Source organism: Periophthalmus magnuspinnatus, chromosome 24, assembly GCF_009829125.3.
Source record: "Periophthalmus magnuspinnatus isolate fPerMag1 chromosome 24, fPerMag1.2.pri, whole genome shotgun sequence".
Lineage (NCBI taxonomy): Eukaryota > Metazoa > Chordata > Actinopteri > Gobiiformes > Gobiidae > Periophthalmus > Periophthalmus magnuspinnatus.
In genome coordinates, this window is record NC_047149.1 from 720,377 (window position 1) to 741,283 (window position 20,907).

A 20,907-nucleotide genomic window follows, 5' to 3' on the forward strand; every position below is an offset into this window, starting at 1 on the left:
ACTTCCCCTAATGCATTGCTACCTATAGCGCTGATTCAGTCCCTCCCCCGCTGCAGCAGTGGTAGAAAACAAACAGCGCAACAGAGTGAGCAGCGCAGACCTTCTACAGAGAGTTTAAAACTTACTCCAAGCAAGAAAAGAAAAGAAGACACATCTGAGAACAGAAGCTAGAGGAGCTAAAGGAATGTATAAAGGAGCTGTAGGAAAAAGACCATCGCTCTGTATATAACATGGATTTACATAGACTCAAAGCTTAATGGCCAGTTAAGTTTCTTTGCAGAAGTAATGATTTACCCTGGAGCTCTGGTTGAAAATATGGCACACTGAAAGCCAGACAGACACACTTGTAGGATTTACAAATAAATTAAAAGTTTAAAAGCCTGTAATAATTCACAAATATTACTTTTATTAAACTTTAATAAATTTTCCCCAAGAGGGCTTCTGTCTTGCATTATATAATAATATAGTGTAATATTCAATTAGAATAAATTGTATCCTAATGAATATGTATTACTTAATATATATAATTTAATATATTATATTATATATTTTATCATTTTGGCCCCAGTTGAGTTTAAGACTACAGTGAAGAGTGCTCACTGCAGCCTTGTACTTTGTTTATGTCATAATAATGATATTGTCTGAATGTGTTTCTGGAGGTGTGCTTACTTTTAGCTGCTCCTGAACCCTCTGGTTCTTCTCGGCCTCAGTAAGCCGCTCCTCTTCATTACGGTGCTGCTCAATGCCATCATTGTGCAGTTGCGCACTGTGGGAGTCCTCATTGTCACTGTTGTCATCCAGGTGGTCGTACATAGGAGGAGGAGGGGGAGGGGGTGGAGTCACCATCACCATATGCAGCTCCTCTCTCGTCTTCATCAGGTCGTCCTGCGCAGCTCTGGCCTGTCCACAACATATTAGGAAACTAGTTCAATAATAACGCAATAGATCATTACGAGGAGGAAATGTAAACCCAAAAGAATCAGATTTAATTATTATCTGATTACTTCAGTTATCGGACAATAATATAATACAATATGTAGATACTGAATGTTTTATTCTATTTGATCTGACAGATCTGACCTGTACCTTGGCCTGGAATACAGGAGCACCTCTCCATGGAGACAAGCAGAGGCCGGAGCCTCCACCAAATATACTGAACATTATATATTCAAAAGCATTTCCCTATTTCTTGTTAGAAATTTAATCAAGCAAATACATAGGAAATAAATGTGTAGTGTATCAGTATCATTCTATGGATACTTTTTTTATTTTTTACTTTAAATACAAATAACTCATTAAAGCCGCACACGGCGATAAAGGCCCCTGCCACCCCTTGTGATTGTGGGATACACCCCACCACGACCCCGGTCACATCATCCCTAATAAAATCAACATCAACATGTTACTACTCCTTTCATTCTAACAAGACCATTTCTGACATTGACACACCTGCACGGTTGGAGATAGAGGTATGTCCTCATTGGGTTGGGTCTATGACAAACTAATGTTTTTCATCCAAAACCCATGTATTTCTATGACAAATGATGGACGTTGCCATGGCAACACACTTGCAAATAGAGATATGTTCTCATTTACTTTTTTGTTCAGTATGTAAAGACAAATGTTCATGTAAAATTTCAAATGTTTGTGACAAAGTCATTTTTTGGGTCCCATTCAAAATTTCAGCGGGATGCTGTGGACCAATGTATTGTCTCAGCTATGTAAATTGTATATCAATGTGTTCAGATCATTGTTTTGAACAAAATGTATATTAATGCCTGGCAGTAGGACACTGCATATATAAAATAATAATGTTTTGTATATGGGGTCTTCGATGACAGAGCTCATCGAGTTCTAACATGGGACACCGTCACATGCATGTCGGAGCTTGTTTACTACTTTTTTTTTTGCCATTTTCCAGGCTCCGGACGCGGTTTTAATTAGTCCCTCGCCAGGATGTTGTCACAGCGTGGCTTAATAAACAGGCACATGGATTTATTATTTCAGTTTTCATTATTTGGACATTGGTTTTGTTAACAGTGTAGGGAATGTTTCTAAACCCTTCAAAAGACTCTGGCTCTTTTACTATTTATTTATAAGACTGAAGTCAAAGTGAGAACTCATTTTATCAACAAACTCATCATAGAGAGAACTGAACAAGGTTCGGATCTGTTTGACCCTTTCAATTAATGCATTATCTAACTAAAACTGTACACAAAGCTCTCACACGTGCTGCCTGCTCTGCTTCTGAGCTTATTCTTGTGATGGCTCAGTGTTAATTTGGATAAAAAGAAATGCATCAAAATTTGAAAGAAAAAGATTCCGTCTTTTTAAAAAATGCCATCCAGTTCCAACCATTCACATTAAGGAACCATTGAAAAGAGTCGATGAACATCACATCCCTAACACGGAGTGAGTCCAGAGGTCACAGAGGTATGCATATCCATTGCCAAGCTGGTGAGCACTTTTAACTGTCCTTTTATTGGTCTGTGTTGTCATTTTTGTAAGTGTACTGTAAGTGTAATGTATCTGCCTTTGGAAAACAGATAAAAACTAGCATCTGTGATATAATCTGGCAGATTTACACAATAATTACCAAGGTTCATTAATATACACTGTCTCTATAAAAAAAAAAAAAAAAAAAAAAAAAATACATGTAAAGGGACTGTCATGGTGGTCACTTCTCACCTTGAGTTGCCATGAGCTGACCTCCTCTTCTTTGAGTCTCTTGGCCTCTTCCAGGAGTCTAATCTTGGCTGTGCGCTCTGCCAGCTCAGCAGCCTGTCAAATGCAAATGCTGTTTTAGTTCAAAGACATTATGTGTTCTGTTGCATTTAGCAATAATTTGTTGGTTTTACATATTGTTTTCTTTAACCCAAATAGCAATCTAAAGTCTATAAACTTTGGTTCATAATGGTTAATAGTTCTTATAATTGATTCTTGGAGAAGATGAGAGTGGATTGAGTAAGGGACTATAGCCAATACAATTCAAAAATATCTGTGTTTGTTTACCATTTTAAAACAATTCAAAATATATTGTACGTAGATACTTGTAATAGTATAATAGTACTTTAAGCCTTTCTAGTCTGTGTGGGGCCATCCTCTGAGAACCACAACAATGTGAACAACTTGTTTTCTTCAAACTGAACAAACCACACTTTTACATATGCTTCATTTCAATTACAACAGCCCAACAATAAAGCAACTGTGTGAAAGTGGTGTGCCTCAGAAGCTATAGAAGAGTGAGAAAGGCTTCTCGAGTGTGGAACAGCAGAATGGTCTGGAGATGCATTGTTGTTGGTAAAGGTGCAATGTGTAGTTTTATACCAAAAAAGCCCATGATATTTCTTCTTATTTTACCCTTTTATAAATCTATATCTGTACTCATGAGTTGATTGACACTTTTACTGTCCACTGTGACTGCCCCCTTTCATTAGTACATTGCCTCCTGTCCAGCCTTTTCACATTAAAGCCCTTTATGTACGTGGTAAACACGGGAGCTTCCATGTTGAAAAGTGCAGATGTGCTGAAACCTTTGCAGTTTTTTTTAAAGACAGGATTTTATCTCAAACTATAAACAAATAAAGCAGAAAGATGAGGCAGGAGGGGTCATTAGCAGCACCAGAACAGATCACTCCTGCTGTCGCTCCAGCACCTGATCTCCTCCAAACCTGTGCTCTCGGACTGTGGTTTGACCATGCCCTACCTTTCCACGGCACTCGCACCCAGGTACTCCAACACCCACCCACTAGTGATGCATGGGTGTCTTTTGATTGAATTGAGTATGAAAGACTGACTACCATCTCACATCTCCACATAACTTCTCAGTGAATATGAGTTGTGTCGATGGACGCACTGGTGTGACACAGTTCAGGAGTAAGCCAGGGAAAGAGAGAGAGAGAGAAAGGGGGATGTGATGGGAAAGACGCAAACTCCCAGTTCATTTTAAATGTCTATTAGACTTAGCCAATAAATTAGTTCACTGCATTAGGTCTTTTTAAGTCCAAAGAATTTCTGAAATTTGTCGATGCAGAATGTTTCATTCACATTGTGGGTTTTGTTGGGGAGAAAACATACAGCACTTCAGAGTCACGCTGCAATCGAACATTTATGTAAATTTGTCTGAACACATTCTGTACTGTACAGGAGACACGGCACAGAGGAGACTGATGGACAATGGTCTACAGTCCCTTAGCCAATCAGGACGCGGAACATAATGGTCTACAGTCCCTTAGCCAATCAGGATGCAGAACACAATGCACGTTCATAAGCTGTAAAAAAGCATACAAAATTGTTCTTAATATCTGCAAAACAGCGAGACCACAAACGATGAACCGTGATATAGCGAGGGACCACTGTTTAGGATTTCTTACTGTCTGATAAGTGGAGTAGTAGTGGGGTAACTTTATTTTATTTTATTTTGAATGTGTTGTGGTATTGTATGTGTCGTAGGATATATTGGTGGTGTGTTAGGGTTTTGGGCCTGCTGGTTTCCCCCTGCTTGCTCTATGGTTGGTTGGGTTGAGGATTAGATATGACCAATAAACTATTGGTGCATTAAAAACAAAGCAGGAGGAGTTTGACTCTGTAGCTGTTTCTCACTCACCAGTTGTTCTTGGCTCTTCTGTTGGTCCGCTGCCTGTCGGGCCAGCTCCTCTTTGGCCAGCAGCGCAGCCTGTCGTTCGCTCTCCAATCGTGCTGCCTCTTCCTCAACCCTCCTGCGCTCCTGCTCAAGGGCCATAGCCCGCTGCATCTGGTCCTGGAGGTCTGAAACACACACACACAAGAACTTTTTCAGCATCTTTGAGCCAAACTTTTTTCCAGTTCCAAACTGAATTAAAACTGCAAGCAGTGATAAAGGGCCGTTGCAACCCTTGTGGCCGTGGAAGGACACAACACAGTGGCGGAGCTGCATATCAACCTCAGTTGATTGCTAGAGATAAATGTTTACGGTCCATTGTAACATTGTAGTGGCTGGAGAGCCATTTTAAATTTTTTCGAGCTCATCAAAATACAAAGACATTACCTTGGGTTTGTCTGAATCCGATGATGTTTGCAAAAGTTACAGGATTTTTTTATGCTTTCAAAATAGCCACCTTCACATCAATGTTATTGTGTGGTCCCCATAGACTTTTTTCATTTTTTTATGCCTAAATGATAAAAGTTAGCATGCTGGGACTTTATCGATCCCAGGTTTGATCCAATATGGGCGACTTCCTGTAGGGTTTAGGGCGGGGCCATAATATAATTTTTTACATGTCCTGACGTGACCTATTTTTGATGCTAAGTTTCATTTGTCTACGATGACATTTTTCTGTTCTGGGGTCCCATTGGTGCAATGTAAATCTATTTTTGAGGTGGGACTATTGAGCGTCTTTCAATATTTTTTCTTGGGGTCTTCACTCAAAATTAGAGCTAACTGAACTCTAATTTTCAATATCACTTACTTGTCTATACATTATTGTTTACTGCTTGATTTTTGTGAGTTTCCACAAAATTGTACAAATATAATAGGGCTCTCGCGCATTCATGCTCAGGCTCTAAATAAAGTAGAAAACCAGTAGAAGGAATGGTGTGGAATAAATGACAGGACTGGCTTCACTACAGTTACATGCACACCAGGAAGCTGAGCTACTGGCCTATTCCAAGTAACTGGAATAGGCCTGAATTTCTCCATGTAAATTGAGAACCCCAATTTCTCTCATTAAAGTAGCACAACTGAAAAAAATGAATGTACAGTGTACAGCATAAATTTACTCAGCCAGAGGCACACCAGAAGATTTAAGTACATGATTGATGGTCCCTCCACCTTGGATTACCTTGTTTTTCGTTGTTTTGATCTACTGCATTCAATGTGAATAGTAAAAACTACTTTCACTTTCATATTAATTTGAGCTGCAGTAGAGGAAACAGGTTTTCTAACTTGTCTAAAGATGCACAGGTCTTGCATAGGACTGACCATAGTTTACAACAGGATTATTGGAATTATAGGGTTGTGAAAATTTGCTAAAATGTAAAACACAATATATTGTGAATATATACTGGCGATATTCATCTGAATTAGAAGATTAGGTCTTGATTCAGTTTTGGTGCAGCAATGCTCAGCATAGGACCTTTTCAGCTTCTATCAGCAGGTCAGCAGATTGATGCCTACAACCTGCACTGTTACTGGAACTGAGTTACTGGGCAAGACACTTCACCAGCTTCTCCAGCTACAACTACAACATGATTTTGACCTCTCGGTGGTTAATTAAAAGATGGGACATTAGAAATGGTTGGAAGTTTAAATGCAATAGCGATAACTACCAAGTGTTTTGGTTTACAGGACATTCTAGGCTGAAGGCTGATAATCAATAACAAAGTCGATCATCAAGGAGGATATGTCTGGGGTGCAGGAAGTCTGGAAATCCCTACTTTAACAGCTTAGACTGCTGCCCCTTGTGACCTGGCCCCGGATAAACGGAAGACAATGGATGGATGGGTAGTGTAATATTTGATCATATTTTTTATTGTTTATCTTACATGCAAACCTGAAATGTAATAGTTTTGATGTCCATTTTTGAAAGTCAGAAGTAGATTGGCCAATGTCCCACCCCCCACAACCAAAAAAACATTTTAAAGCTTTTCTCTTTACCTAATGAAATGACATATTGAGAATAAGCGTTATCACCAAGAACTCAACGTTCACAGCTGTCAATTCACTGTTGGACAAGTGTAATTTGAGAGCGTTTAAATGTGGTGAGTTCTGGATGTTGCCAGGGTTTTTGTCACCTTTCTCTGCCTTCTTGGTCTTCTCCTCCACCTGGTACAGCCTCATCTCCAGCTGTTGTTTCTCTCTTTCCATCTGCTCCTTCTCCCTCTCAATGTTCTCACGTTTTTTCTTCTCGTTCTCAAACTGAGTTCTGGAGATAACACACAGACTGTAGTCACACAACAAAGGGCTACATAAATATCACAGGCAAGAAACAGTGGACACAATGGCACACAGGGACGTGGAGTGCAATCAAGTCATACACAAAGATATCTCCACACACAGTCCTCCAGCCGCCATAAAGGCTGGAGCAAATGTATGACCCCCCACCCTCCCCACCCCCCCATGACAGCACAGCTCCAAAATGCAAATGTTTAGTCTAGATTCTTATGAATATCACATTTTAGCAGAAAGTGTATGAAAAAAACATGAGTGAATGAGTAAATGAGTCTGAAATTAGGGCTAGATCAACAATTGTTATCAAATTAAATCTGTAATAAGAGAAAAAACTAAAATTGCCATGTTTTTTGTTGTTGTTTTTGTTCTCATAGTCTTATAGTTATATAATGGATATATTCAGGATTACAAGACAATAATTACTATAATTAGAAATGTTGAAATCATTATTTCATGAATTTATTTTTAAAAGACGATGATGTAAGGTACCTGCCTGGTAATAGACTATTTTTTCCCAACACTGCAGCGTGATTAGAGTACTTCTCTGAGTACTTCTCTGGGTTATTAGAGTACTTCTCTGGGTTATCCACGAGAACCCTTGCTCCTGTACTCAGACACTGGATGTACCACAGTACATCGTAGTTGTACTAAGATATGTACCGCAGTACACCGTAGTTGGTGTGACAGTCTGCAAAACTTCTACAAAAAACAAACCCTAGAAGACATGCGTTCACTTTCCTCAGGCATTTAGTTTTACAGTTGTCCCTCGCTAAATTGCGGTTCACCTTTTGCGGTCTTGCTGTTTTGCGGATTTTTTGTGTGCAATTTTACATGCTTTTTTACAGTGTATGATCGTGCATTGTGTTCTGCGTCCTGATTGGCTAAGGGACTGTAGACCATTGTCCATCAGTCTCCTCCGTGCCATGTCCCCTGTACAGTACAGAATGTGTTCAGCCAAGTTTACATTAATGCTTGATCGACAGTACAGCAGAACGGCCCGAGGACGAAGAGGCACAGTCAGAGGAACTGTGAAATACACCTGAGTCACTATCAATTAATTAAACAAGAGAGAAATGTGAGAAAATGTTAATGCCTGTTTGAGAAAAGTGTATAAAGTGTGTGGTGAGGTGTGTAGGCAGCACAGTGGCTGAGTGGCAACACTCATGTCTCACAGCAAGAAGGTTTGGTTTGATCCCTGGGTCGCCCAGGCCTTTCTGTGTGGAGTTTTTCATGTTTCTCCTCATGTCTGGATGGGTTTCCTCCGGGTACTCCGGTTTCCCCCATCAACCAAAACATGATCGCCCTTCAAGACAACTGTTGTTGTGATTTTGGGCATTACAAAAATAAATTGAATTGAACTGAATTGAATTTTACAGCTGCAAAACATATATAATAATTTTAAAAAATAAAGTTGACTACTTTGTGGTTTTTGCCTATTGCGGGTTATTTTTAGAACGTAACCCCCGCGATAAACGAGGGAACACTATAATTTGCTGAATGAAAATAGTTTGTTCTTTTACATAAGCCAGCACCGCATTCATAGCAGCATAAAGCATGATAGATTTGCAGTCGTAATTTTCAGGGCAAATGCAAATGAGAAGTGAAAATGCAGAACAATATAGGAATACATGCATAAAATTCATGACTTGTGGCTTGATTATGTAGATAAAAATTATAAATTGATTTTACATGATATGTCTCCTTTAAGGTTGAATGAATAGGCTATTGCTCTTCTGCCATCGGTCTGAACAGCTGAAAGAGACACTTCACCAACAGCTGTGAAAAACATGTATTCCCCAAGCTGAAACTAGGGCACAGGAGCTGCCCTTCAAAAGGTGGATGGACTGCTTTTCCATTGGCTTGATTTTTTTTTTTTTTTTTTTGTTTCTTTAAGAGGAAAAGGCCCAACCTCTCCAGCTGCTTCTGCTGCTTTTCCTCACGCGCCTGGGCTTTCATTTGCTGCACTTCGATGCTGTCTGGCTTCCTCCTCCTCATGTACAGCTCGTGGTTTCCCATACAGAGCTGCAGAATGCGCTTGTTTATGCGCAGACGTGGGGCAAAGAAAACAAAGTCCTGCAAAATACAAGTTGACACAGTTAAAACATTTATGAAGTAGGGCTGTCAAAAGTATTCATTATCACACCTAGATACTCATTTGAGCAGGTAGCAATACTAAAAAGTTACATTCAAAAGACAGAAATGAACCTTTCATGAACAGCTACAACTGTCAGAGCAGACTACATAGACTAGTATACACCAAGGGACACTGAGGGATTACACAGATATAACACATATGGGAATAGAAAAGAAAGTAATATGATTTACTGTTGAAAATCACATTCTATTGTCTAAATAAAGAGTGTTATTGGTATTGCGTGTCAAGTCTCTTCCTTAGTATTGAAATCAAGTAGTATGATCGTTGTTCCCATGGACTCTAAAGGTGCCAGTACACTGCATCAGGGAGAGTCCTGCCAATCATCAAATCAGGACTAAACAGTTCTAGAGCAGGGGTCTCCAATGTGTAGGTCTCCAACGTGTAGGTCTCCAGCCCCTTCCAAGTAGCTCGACAAAGGATTTCTGAATTATATGTATTGTACTAAATAAGAAATAATCTGATTAATTACCAATGTAGATGTATCATTTTTTATGCCAGATGGGCTACAGTTAGATGCCAATAAAACATAAACAGGCTTCTGGCCTATGGCACTAATATTTACTCAGTTTCTTGCATGCCCTAAAATTAGTAGCTCTCTGGCACTGTGGTTTTGTAAAGGTAGCTCACTGGAGGAAAAAGTTTGGAGACCCCTGTTCGAGAGTATATTAGGTTGGCTAATGTGTGCATCAACTGTCACACACATCCAATGGCATCATTTGTATTTTAATAACTCTTAGGTTTATAGGATTAGGGAGATGATATTACTCACTGGAGACTTTTTGTCAATGGGTTTGATAATGAACTTCTTGTCGTTGAAGGAAATATTTCTGATCTCACTCCAGGGAAATCCAATCTTTGGAGTTAACCTGAAGAAGTGAGGAAGACAAATATATAAATGTTATATGAGCAGAGAGGCAGTCAAAGCTCCATCTATTCACATATTAACATCTGTGAATAGTGCGTTTGATTGTCTAAACAGATTTCCATTCCTCTGGTATATGACCTGCTTTATGAATAATTTTAGGTATTAAATTAGATTACTTATTTTTTTTTCTTTCTGAAATTCACACTTTTAGTTGTGATTATATTGTAAGATTGTACAATAAATCTACACCTCTTTATGTTGTTTTTTTGTTTAGTTGTTTGTTTAGTTGTTCTTTTTTATTACTTTAATTTTCAATCAGCTCTTACGATTGGCAGTATACTATTCTTGTAGTAGTAGTATATATTTAGTACATGCTATTATTACTTTGTGTTGTATGTTTGCTCTGATTCACCTAAAACAATTTTCAAAGTTTTAGTCTTTGAAACTCATTGACAGTTCACTAACAATGGCATTAAACATAATTCAGATTGTGAAATCATAGTAGTAGGACTGTAATGGTAGCAATTACATTGAAACTATGCAACGTGGCTTGTTAAAGGGGTGTGGTGTTGCCAGATAGTTCCAGGTGAGGAGAAGCTTCACACTGAAAGGCTGAGAGTGTTGTAATGGAGAGCAGTGAAGTGAAACTGCACTGCCTAAACTGGAAGAACACTAGTGACCCTGACACATGCCCCAGGAATGACAGAGAAATGTACGTAGGCGAGAGGAGGCAGGAATCTCAAATATGTATTCACAATGTGAGATGCTACAATATTTAAAAAACACAATGTGTTTTTTTGTTTGTTTGTTTTTCCTACATTAAGACATGATTTGAAATTGCATGGTCCACATGATCAGTCGTAGCTATAACAAAGTTGGTCAAAGTGAATGTGAGTGTTGAAGCACCATGTGGTAGCATCACTGTGATGAATGATATGAGTAGTTTTTGGATTTGGAGTGACCCTTTGACTGTCAGGACATTGCCCTGTCACACGAGGGCAGCTTTAAACTGGGGAGTCAGCAGTGTTGAGAGGAATACATTGAAAATATAATTAATACCTGCACATGTATTTTGTAATGTATTCAGTTGCATGGGGCAATCAGTCTCTATTCTGCATACTTGGAATACCGTCACATTGAGCTACATTTTAGTATAGTGTAAAAACATGGATTTGAAGGAATTAGGTTAATCTGAATGACCCTCTTACACACATTCTTACACACACTGTCCTGGAGTTCATTAATCTCAGAAAACTTGAGTTCACTTCAGACGGCATCCTCCTATAAATAAGACAACTTTACACTCTGCTGCTGAAAATATGTTCTGTTGTGTATTCTCATAACCAGTGTAGGGCACAGTGGTGGAAAGAGTAATGAAAATTTCTACAAAAAATTCTCAATACTGCTGCCAAAAAGTAAAAATAAAAATGAAGCATTAAAAAGTCTAACTAGTCAAAGTAGTAGTTGCTTTTTAGCACGATTTTAAAACAATTTTAGATAAATCTTTTAAACAAAGAGGCATAGAGACGAGCTGAGCCTGCAGGAGACGTTTGGGACTGCAGTACTCAGTAACTTGTTTGATTTTAAATGTAACTAAATACAATTCCATAGGTAGAATTACTCACAATTACAAGACCAAGGTTAACAATTTACTAAAAACATATAATTATTATCACATCTGACCGCTGCCAAGTTAGGTAATGACAGATACCAGGATGGTTCCATGGGGAGCAGGCTGTTGCAGCTGTGCACATGTGGCCCTACATGAACAGGCTCCTGCTGCTGCCTGCACTTTAGTCATGATGAACAGGATCTTACTAAAATAAACATTTTACTGATTTGAAAAATCAACTAAGTAAGCTCCTTATTACTCAAAATATTACCCCCAACACTGCTCATTACAACAATAAAATCATCTTGATACAATCAATCAATCTTGACACAAGCCAGAACAAACCTGTCGTCTTTCTCATAGATGTTCAGTCCCAGAGCGTCAACTCCCAGCCACAGCTCAGTACCTTTCTTATTCTTTATGTCAAAGTAGTTGACACCATACATCTCTAAATCCTGAGCAATCTTCAGGTACTCCAACATGGCATCTTCCCTGAAGAAATGTAATTAGCAGAAGCGGTCAGACTTATTTTATCAACCATATTTAGCTAATAACATTGTCCAACATTGGGAGTAATAGGTTTTTAAAACTTCATAATAATGCAAAGTAGGGATGCACTGATACCGACACACAAATATTTAATTTTTTTCTTATTTTGTAATTTGTCCTTTGAAAATCCCAGATATCGTGAGATATATCGTGTTTTGTCATTCCAATTACATAAATCAGATGTCATGTGCTTTTACATTTACTGCAGTGCTATCATATTCATGTCTATTGCTCCTTCAGACTTTCTAGCAATCACTCCATTTGAAATCATGTATTATGTAAGTACTGTTGCTTGGATCCACTGACTTAAGCATGCAGCGGTGCTCCTCATGCCACACCTGAATCCTCTCCTCCCACTGATCTTTGGACAGTTTGTGCTGCTCCATCACTCTGAAAAATAAGAAACACAAGCCATGCACTCAGAACAAAGCTAAAGTTGTACATTCCTGGTGGAGAGTCTGCCACGTGCTTGTCTCTCCTGTGAAGTTACTGCTTTACTTTGAATGTTACACTGTATCACATTTAACATATCTATCTGTGTCTCTGTCATTAGTACAGACTCTGGCTGGTTTCCCCATCTGCAGTGGTGTTCCCTAAGGCTGTGTTGCTTCTCCAGATCCCTTCATCTACATCAATGACCACCTGATGCTTAGAGTCTGCAAGTGGGTCCCTGGAGTATCCTTTGGTGACTACCATGTGACTGACATCCTACAGTCAGCTGAGAGGGACATTTACAATGAAGAGGCAGAGATGCTTCAAGTGGGCTGGACAAAGACAAAATTCATGCACTCTGCCGACAGGCCTGATACACCCCCTTTACCCCTCAGAAGTGACATTGTTGTTTTAAAGGTGCACTAAGACTTAAGTCACTTTTCTAGTGGAGGGTCTGTCCAGGTGGTGCCACAAGGCCTAGTTACATGGCAGATTTGTGGAGAGGTTTTTGTTTTGTTTTAGTTTAGAAGATAAATAAGTTGAATGCCACAGTTTGGATGACCAGTAGCATAATGCGACTGACCTTGCACCAGGGCCTATATAAAGGGCCTATATTATTCTATTTTCTGATCTATGATGTAATGTTTCCTCATCACAAACAGACCTGGAGTTGTTTTGCTTCATTCACACATGTTTAACACACAAACCCTGCATATTTCCACCCTTCTCGCAAACTGAAAATACTTTGGTCCACCTTGTGATGTCATGTGGAGTTGCTCCACAGTGTTTTTAAACCCCATACACCTTTGCTGGAATCATTTGGATAATTTTAGCCATGAAATTGCCGATTTCTACAGAACCTTAAAGGTAAAACAGTTAACTTAAGAACTGTCACTTCATGACATCACAAGGTGGAACTGAGCATTTTAAGCTTTGGAGATGTAGACAGACTAATAATAAAGTGTTACTCAAACATGTGTGAATGAAACAAAACACAACTCCAGGTCTGTTTCTGCGAAAGTAACAACAACAATCTTACATGGCTAAAAGCTCACTCAAGTTAATTTTATGCATTATAGGACCTTTAACACTATCAAAAGAGCACATGCTGAAATTGAGATCCCAAAGTCAGCAGCGACAATCTGACCTGTGTGGCAGCAGGCGCTCGCTCAGCAGGTAGCCCGGCTTGTGCATTTCTTTGGTGTAGTCTCCAAACTTGGCCTGGACCGAGTAGGAGGCCAGCAGCACGGCGGTCTCCGGAGGGCAGTAGATCTGGTCACTGAGAATGCCTTCTTTGATTTGGAGAAAGAAGAGTTTCTGTGTGATGTCCTGGATCAGGTCCTCAGATACGTCCTCAGGGAAGAACTTTGCCAGGAACTTAAATTGCAGAGGGTTCTCCTTCTTTACATCCTGAGACGTGACCTTCGAGAAGAGAAGATCACACACAGATTCACCGTTAAACACAGAATATGAAGGAACACAGTAGAACTTAAAGGGGCACTATGTAAGGTGGAGGTGGGTAAGATTCGGAAACCTTCAATCTTTGTCTGGAATGTTCGATAAAATAACGCAATACTTAGTTCATAGACTGTATAATGGACATAGTGGCTGCGCTGCAAATAGGAAGTGAGCATGAAACAGTTCACTCCGAGTTTGGTTCCAATTCATCTGTACTGAAACATGATGGCCCCTCGATCAGTACCTGCTGCTGTCAGGCTCGTCATCCTTGAAATGTTCATTTTAAACCACCACACATGATCCTGGTGCTTTTATTGTGCTCTTGTCATAAATCAAGATAAGAACAATAACAGGTGCCTTTTTTCCCCGAGGTCGGCTCCCGCTATCGTTAGCTACAGGTTTGATTGATAGATATCCTGCCTCATTAAATGTTTATTTCCTCTAAATCATGAAGAAGTATACTGCTATTACTATAACAAACAACAAACAAAGTTTGTTTTGTAAGTGGGACAGTAGCCTAACCTGATTTGTACCATAAAAGATCATCTTCGGCTGAATCTACTTAAGATTTCAGTAGATTACAGTATTTATCCCAGATGACTTCTTCTGTCATACTCTTAATTACACCTATAATTGAGAAAGCTCATATTTTCAGTTTTATATCAAAACACATGAAAAGAACATTATTTAGTTCTGACAGCAAGGTTCACATTTGTCCAGTCAAGTGTTTTGAATATTGTTAAAATATTAACTTACCTTTTTGTTCAGTTTTAGCCATGTGGGATATCCTTTACCATCCATGTACTGAAGTCCAAAGTACCACACTTCACGCAGGCCAATGGTTTTCACCACCTGCACACATCAAGACACATCTTCATTTAGTTTAATGGTATTTCAAAAAAAATATATATATATATATGGTCATTTTTGCTCCTTGTCCTGTGTGTCCTGAGGGCCCCTCTGTCCTGCCTCTGGGTGGGCAGCATTCGACGTGGGACAGGGAAGAGCACAAGAGCACAATTCAACAGCTTGACAGAAATACATATTTTGAAATAGCCTAAAATTACAGAACCCTACAATTACAATTAGGGTTCTCAAAAGTATCAAAAATCAGATAGTAATTGATACTAAAACTAGTATCAAAATTATAAACTTATTTGAGCAGGTATCAACACAAAAACAGCATAGACTAGTATGTGGTCCAATAATCACGGGGAAAGTTTGGAATTTGCAACAAATGTTAGTGTCAAAGTTGAAGAAAAATTCAATATGGAAAAGTATAAAGATATGGAAAAGTATATAAATAGTGCACTTAATACATCTCCAAATTACCTTCAACATGAAATTTGGATTGAAAGTACAACTATATTGGGTCATAGGTGGCAGGTTTCCATGTGGTTTGGTTTCTTTAGTAATTTGAGCAAGAATAATAATCAGCCATATTATATTTTTTTGTTAATAAGGCGTAAGCACAAATGTGCGAGGAAAGCGAGTTAGCCCTATTGTATTTATACAATTTTGTGGAAAATTGCAAAAATCAAGCAGTAAACAATAATGTATAGACAATAAGTGGTATTGAAAATTAGAGTTCAGTGAGCTCTAATTTTGAGTGAAGACCTTGAGAAAAAATGTTGAAAGACGGCTCAGTAGCGCCACCTCAAAAATCGATTTACATTGGACCAATGGGAGGACACCCCAGAAAAATGTCATCGTAGACAAATGAAACTTAGCATCAGAAATAGGTCACATCAGGGCATGTAAAAAATTATATTATGACCCCGCCCTAAACCCTACAGGAAATCGGCCATATTGGATCAAACCTCGGATTGACAAAATCACTCATCGTAAACTTTTGACATCTCCTCCAACAGTTTTCATCAAAAACACTTCAAACAAAATCCATGTGCAATAAAAGTATATCAGTTAACTTTTACATTAAATGTTGGGCATCGTCAGAGTGATTTTTCTACAAAATGTCAATTTTTGGAATAAAAAAAAAATCCATCTTTCATAAACACTGGACCCAGTGGACAATGGAACTATGGACCCAATGAAGCGTATGTGCACATTTCTGAGCTGGACATAAAGACATGCAAATTAGTGCTCTATCTCACTGGGACAACAGATATAAATTAGCCTTTGGCTATAATCTGGTGTATTTACAATCATGTTTAATCATGTCTGTTCATCAATATGCATTGTCCCAGTCAAATAAATAAATAAATAAATACATAAAAATATCTTTTAAGATGGCTCTAAAGTGCCCCCTTCAAATTCTATTTTAAAAATTTCATAAAAGCCAATTTAATGTATTTAATACATTTTATGAAATTACATTCAATTAATCAAAAATCAGGTACTAATTGATACTAAAATGAGTATCAAAACTAGATAGTCATTTGAGAAGGTATCAATACTAAAAAAGTCACATTGACAGGACAGAAATGAGCCTTTCCTGAATCTCTTTATAATAATGTCTCTGTATGTTTCACAGACACATAGACCCATGGACCTACTGCACACTGAGGATTACACACATATAACACACATGGGAATAAAACACAAAGTACTACCATTTAATGAAGAACGTGACGTCCTGTTGTCTAAATAAAGAGTATCAGAATGGTAATGAGTATCAAGTCTATTCCTTAGTATTAAAATCGAGCTTGAAAAGTTAGTATTGTGGCAGTACTACATTAAATACAGTTGTGCTAGACATGTATAAGTCATTTCACTCGTCTTAGACACAGCAGTTAAAGCACTTTGCCGTACATGACAACAGAGCGTGAGGAGCTGTTACCAGGACTCCAGTTCAGAACAGTCCTCACCACCACTGCAGACCACAGCATCAAGCCAGGCTTAGGCAGTGAGCTCACACACGTTACTCAGCCTTTCCATTCTCCAGTCAGTACGAGCTTCCCCAGGCATCTGTGGAAAATACAAGTGCCAAACGACAGTGGCTCTTGTACTGCAGGAGCCTGGTTTTCAAAGCCATATTCTAAATACAATGGCTTGTTTTTGTTTAGTTTTATTTATTTTTTATTTTTTTGTGGTTTTGGAGTGCACGTGTGTGTGTATGTGTGAGCTGTCCTTGGCTAGTAGAATCTATTCTGTCTGTCTGTCTGTCTGTCTGTCTGTCTGTCTGTCTGTCTGTCTGTCTGTCTGTCTGTCTGTCTGTCTGTCTGTCTGTCTGTCTGTCTGTCTGTCTGTCTGTCTGTCTGTCTGTCTGTCTGTCTGTCTGTCTAGTCTGATCTAGTCTATCTATCTAGTCTAGTCTGATCTATCTATCTATCTATCTATCTATCTATCTATCTATCTATCTATCTATCTATCTATCTATCTATCTATCCATCCATCCATCCATCCATCCATCCATCCATCCATCCATCCATCCATCCATCATATATATATATATATATATATATATATATATATATATATATATATATATATATATATATATATATATATATATATATATATATATATATATTTATATTTATATTTATATTTATATTTATATTTATTGATTTATTATTATTATTATTTATTTTTTTTTATTTTTTATTTTTTTCATCTGCTGTCTCTGGGCAAGTGTTAAAAGGCCCTGAAACCAAAAAGCATATATACAGATACACAGATGTGCATATATATACATATATACAGTTGTACACATTAACTGTGTAACTATAGATCTGTGCTCGAACCACATTGCTTAAGATAATCCCACTGCTTTTATTCAGTTTTGTTGAAGGCTTGGTGTTCCCTGTCAAGGCCACACATTCTCAGCTCAGAGATTGTAGACTCATTATGTTGGAGCTATTGAAAAACGAGTTCTACAGGAAGAAGGCAAAAACAAAGTATTCCCTAGCACTGGTGCTTGAGGAGGTAACATGTCCTCTAAATCTGTGCTCGAGTCAGAGTGTGAAGGGAAGAGGGTGCGTCCAGTCAACCACACGAGCAGTCAAGCAAAAAGAAACGGCTGAATATTTACAGGTTATCAGAGGTAGAGCAGCCAAAAGTGCACTCAAGTAAGAGCAGAGTTACTTCAGAATATTATTACTCAAATAGAAGTACAAAGTAATTGTCCAACAAATTATTTAATTAATACTCAACCAGTAGTCAAATAAGAGTAACTGAGCATGTTATAACATGTTTTTTATAATTTGAAGGACAAAATATGCTCAAAATGTGATATTTTCAAAGAATATACCACACAAATGAGACAAACTAAATCATATCTGAAGAAGCGGTGCAAAAAACACAAATGTTCAAATCATTTCATATTGTCACATAAAGCTTTTGCCACTTGCAGACTTACACATAGTGGGACGATGAACCAAAACTTGGAAGTAAGAGTACTGTTACTTCAATAAAAATATGACTTAAGTAGAAGTAAACTAGTAAACAAGAAGGAGTTACCAAGTAAATTTAACTGAGTAATAACCACTTATTTTAAAAGTTCACTGTAACTTTTTAGGGGGAGGGTCCACTTATCTCCATGGAGATCTTATTGCTTCACATGGCATGTTCCACAGTATGGCATTTAACTTGTCTATCTCAATGGAGCAGCAATAAAGTGATGTCAGATCTTTGGAGAGGAGGCTGTGTAAAAATGTACTGAAGTCTCAGGGTGTGATCATAACTGAATATTGAAGAAATGAAAGATAAACTAAATGCCATACTGTGGAACATTCCAGGCAAAGCAATAACATAAAGCTCATCCCACTTGCACTGTGCACCTTTAAAAAAAAAAAAAAAACATGATAGAATTGTATTATTATTATTATTATTATTATTATTATTATTATTATTATTATTATTATTATTATTATTTATACTGACATATACTTGGTGTTCTAATGAAGCATTTCTCAACCCCATGTGTATACAAATCCCCAACCTATGACATGGTTTGGATGAATGATGCAGGCTGTGGACATTGCAGAGGAGGTGCTTCTCATACCTGGTCAAAAAGCTGTTTGCCGGTGGTGCTGGGCTGGATGGCAAACTCCAGCTCTGCGTCCACTGTGGTGACGCGAACGTTGACCTGTGGAGCCAAAACAGGACAAGAATCAACAGGAGAACAGATGAGAGTCAGAGGGCAACAGCTAAATCTAAGCTAGTGCCAGTGACAGGCTTGTATTTCTCTCATTTGGAACAAATTACACAGTTTTCAGTCACATGACTTTTCCCATGGTGACACCATATCCACACAGGGAAACATAGCTGTTTCAGATGGTCTGACAACTCAAAATGGATACAATGGAATGGAATTTGTGTTTCATGGAATGAAATACAAAATGTAATAAACGTCATATTTTATGGAGCATGTGATCCATGCAACGTGTTTGTTTCTCAACATAAAAGATAAAAGAGTGTCACTAAAGGTCCTATGTCATAATCCCTCATCACAAACTGACCTGGAGTTTGTGTTTTTATTTAACACACAATTACATCCAGGTCTCTCAAACAAGAAGTGTCCACTGGAATTTTAAACTTCACTATCACTTTTGTCAATCATTTCGATAATTTCAGACCTGGAGTTGACAATCTCTACTGAACTAAAGCTAAAATGAGCTGTTGATGGAGATGTAGACAGACTAATAACCACTCAATAATTACTCAAACATGCATGAATGAAACAAAACACAACTTCAGGTCTGTTTTTGAGGAGGGAGCAGCATTGGAACATGGCTGAAAGCTCACAGGGTCATGTGTCATATAGGAGCTTTAAGTGAAAGCTAACAATGAATTGTGACTTTAAGGTTATTAAGGTTAGACTATTTGACAAGACAAATTAGCTCAGCTGTAGTTGCAACTGAGGGATTATGGTCAAATTATTAGAAAAAAGTGCTCCGTTAAGTGCTCAAATCATTCTTCCATTGAGTGTTACAATTACATTCTATCTGTCCATAGTTGAACACAAACATCTGTTTAAAAATTATGTGGTAAATAAAAGCTTCAAACTATGGATACTATGGATTCAAAAGTACCATGGAGGAATCCGAAATGATGATGTCTTGTTGTAGAATGTTGTGAATCCAACTACTGAGCATTCTACTTCAAATACCTGATCCATAATTCCCCAATAAAACAGTGTGGATGTAAAGCACGCCACTGTGCTAGCGTGTTTGCACTGTAAACACGGAGGCCCGCACAGAGCCAACTGAAGCACACAGCCACTGAAGTCACAGTAAAGAGTGTGGGGCAGTGGGGGCTGGGCATGTCAAACACAGCCATTTCAATACACTTCAATACAAAACAGCCTCTTTCCACTAGCACGGTTCACTTGGGGGCCGCCTCGGAGCCACCTCAGAGTCGCCTCGGAGGCGGAATCAAGTCGTCTGCAAGTGAATTATAACTCCCCACCTGCCACTGTCCCCGGAGCTTGACACTAGAAGCGAGAGCCCGCTCAGAGCTCGTCTCACTGCCTCAGTCCAGGGGCTCTGCTCTGCTACGAGAGACACTGATGTCACCCAAACATTACAAAAGTTTGTGGCACTGTGAGATATGGCTGAAGCGAGCATAAACACAAAACTAATTCTGGTTTATTATTTGTTTTTTATGGATTTATTTCACTTCTTTGTGCTTCTTTAAATATGTTATGTGGCAGGTCTACTGAAAACTAGCTCTCTGAGCTATGACGGAGGTTTATGTCAATTTATTGGGGGTGTCACTTATTTTGTTGAAATATGTCAAATTTATTATATAACTGCCACCTTTTAAGTGTAATAACAATCTTTATATTTTTCTAGTCATTATCCATGCGTTTTGACTCACATAAGACTTAGATAAAGTGAATTTTGCAGGTATATTGGGGTCTAATTGCAAATATATGTTTTTTCACTGTTGCAATTGGTTGATTAAACTGAAGGGGGCGGTACCTTAACTTATATAAGGGGAGC

At 38.4% G+C, this 20,907-nt stretch overlaps 1 protein-coding gene across 1 annotated transcript in view; it reads right to left on the reverse strand.

The window, feature by feature from the left end:
• ezrb (ezrin b) overlaps positions 1-20,907 on the reverse strand; it is a 37,524-nt gene that overhangs the window by 3,382 nt on the left and 13,235 nt on the right. Inside the window, exons 2-12 of the mRNA XM_033990960.2 lie at positions 18,966-19,049; positions 14,756-14,851; positions 13,689-13,963; positions 12,416-12,499; positions 11,906-12,052; positions 9,853-9,949; positions 8,838-9,001; positions 6,772-6,902; positions 4,607-4,767; positions 2,689-2,781; positions 670-900 (exon numbers count right to left, since the gene is read on the reverse strand). Of these exons, the coding sequence (XP_033846851.1) occupies positions 670-900; positions 2,689-2,781; positions 4,607-4,767; positions 6,772-6,902; positions 8,838-9,001; positions 9,853-9,949; positions 11,906-12,052; positions 12,416-12,499; positions 13,689-13,963; positions 14,756-14,851; positions 18,966-19,049 (1,563 nt within the window). The remainder of the gene's footprint in view (positions 1-669; positions 901-2,688; positions 2,782-4,606; positions 4,768-6,771; positions 6,903-8,837; positions 9,002-9,852; positions 9,950-11,905; positions 12,053-12,415; positions 12,500-13,688; positions 13,964-14,755; positions 14,852-18,965; positions 19,050-20,907) is intronic.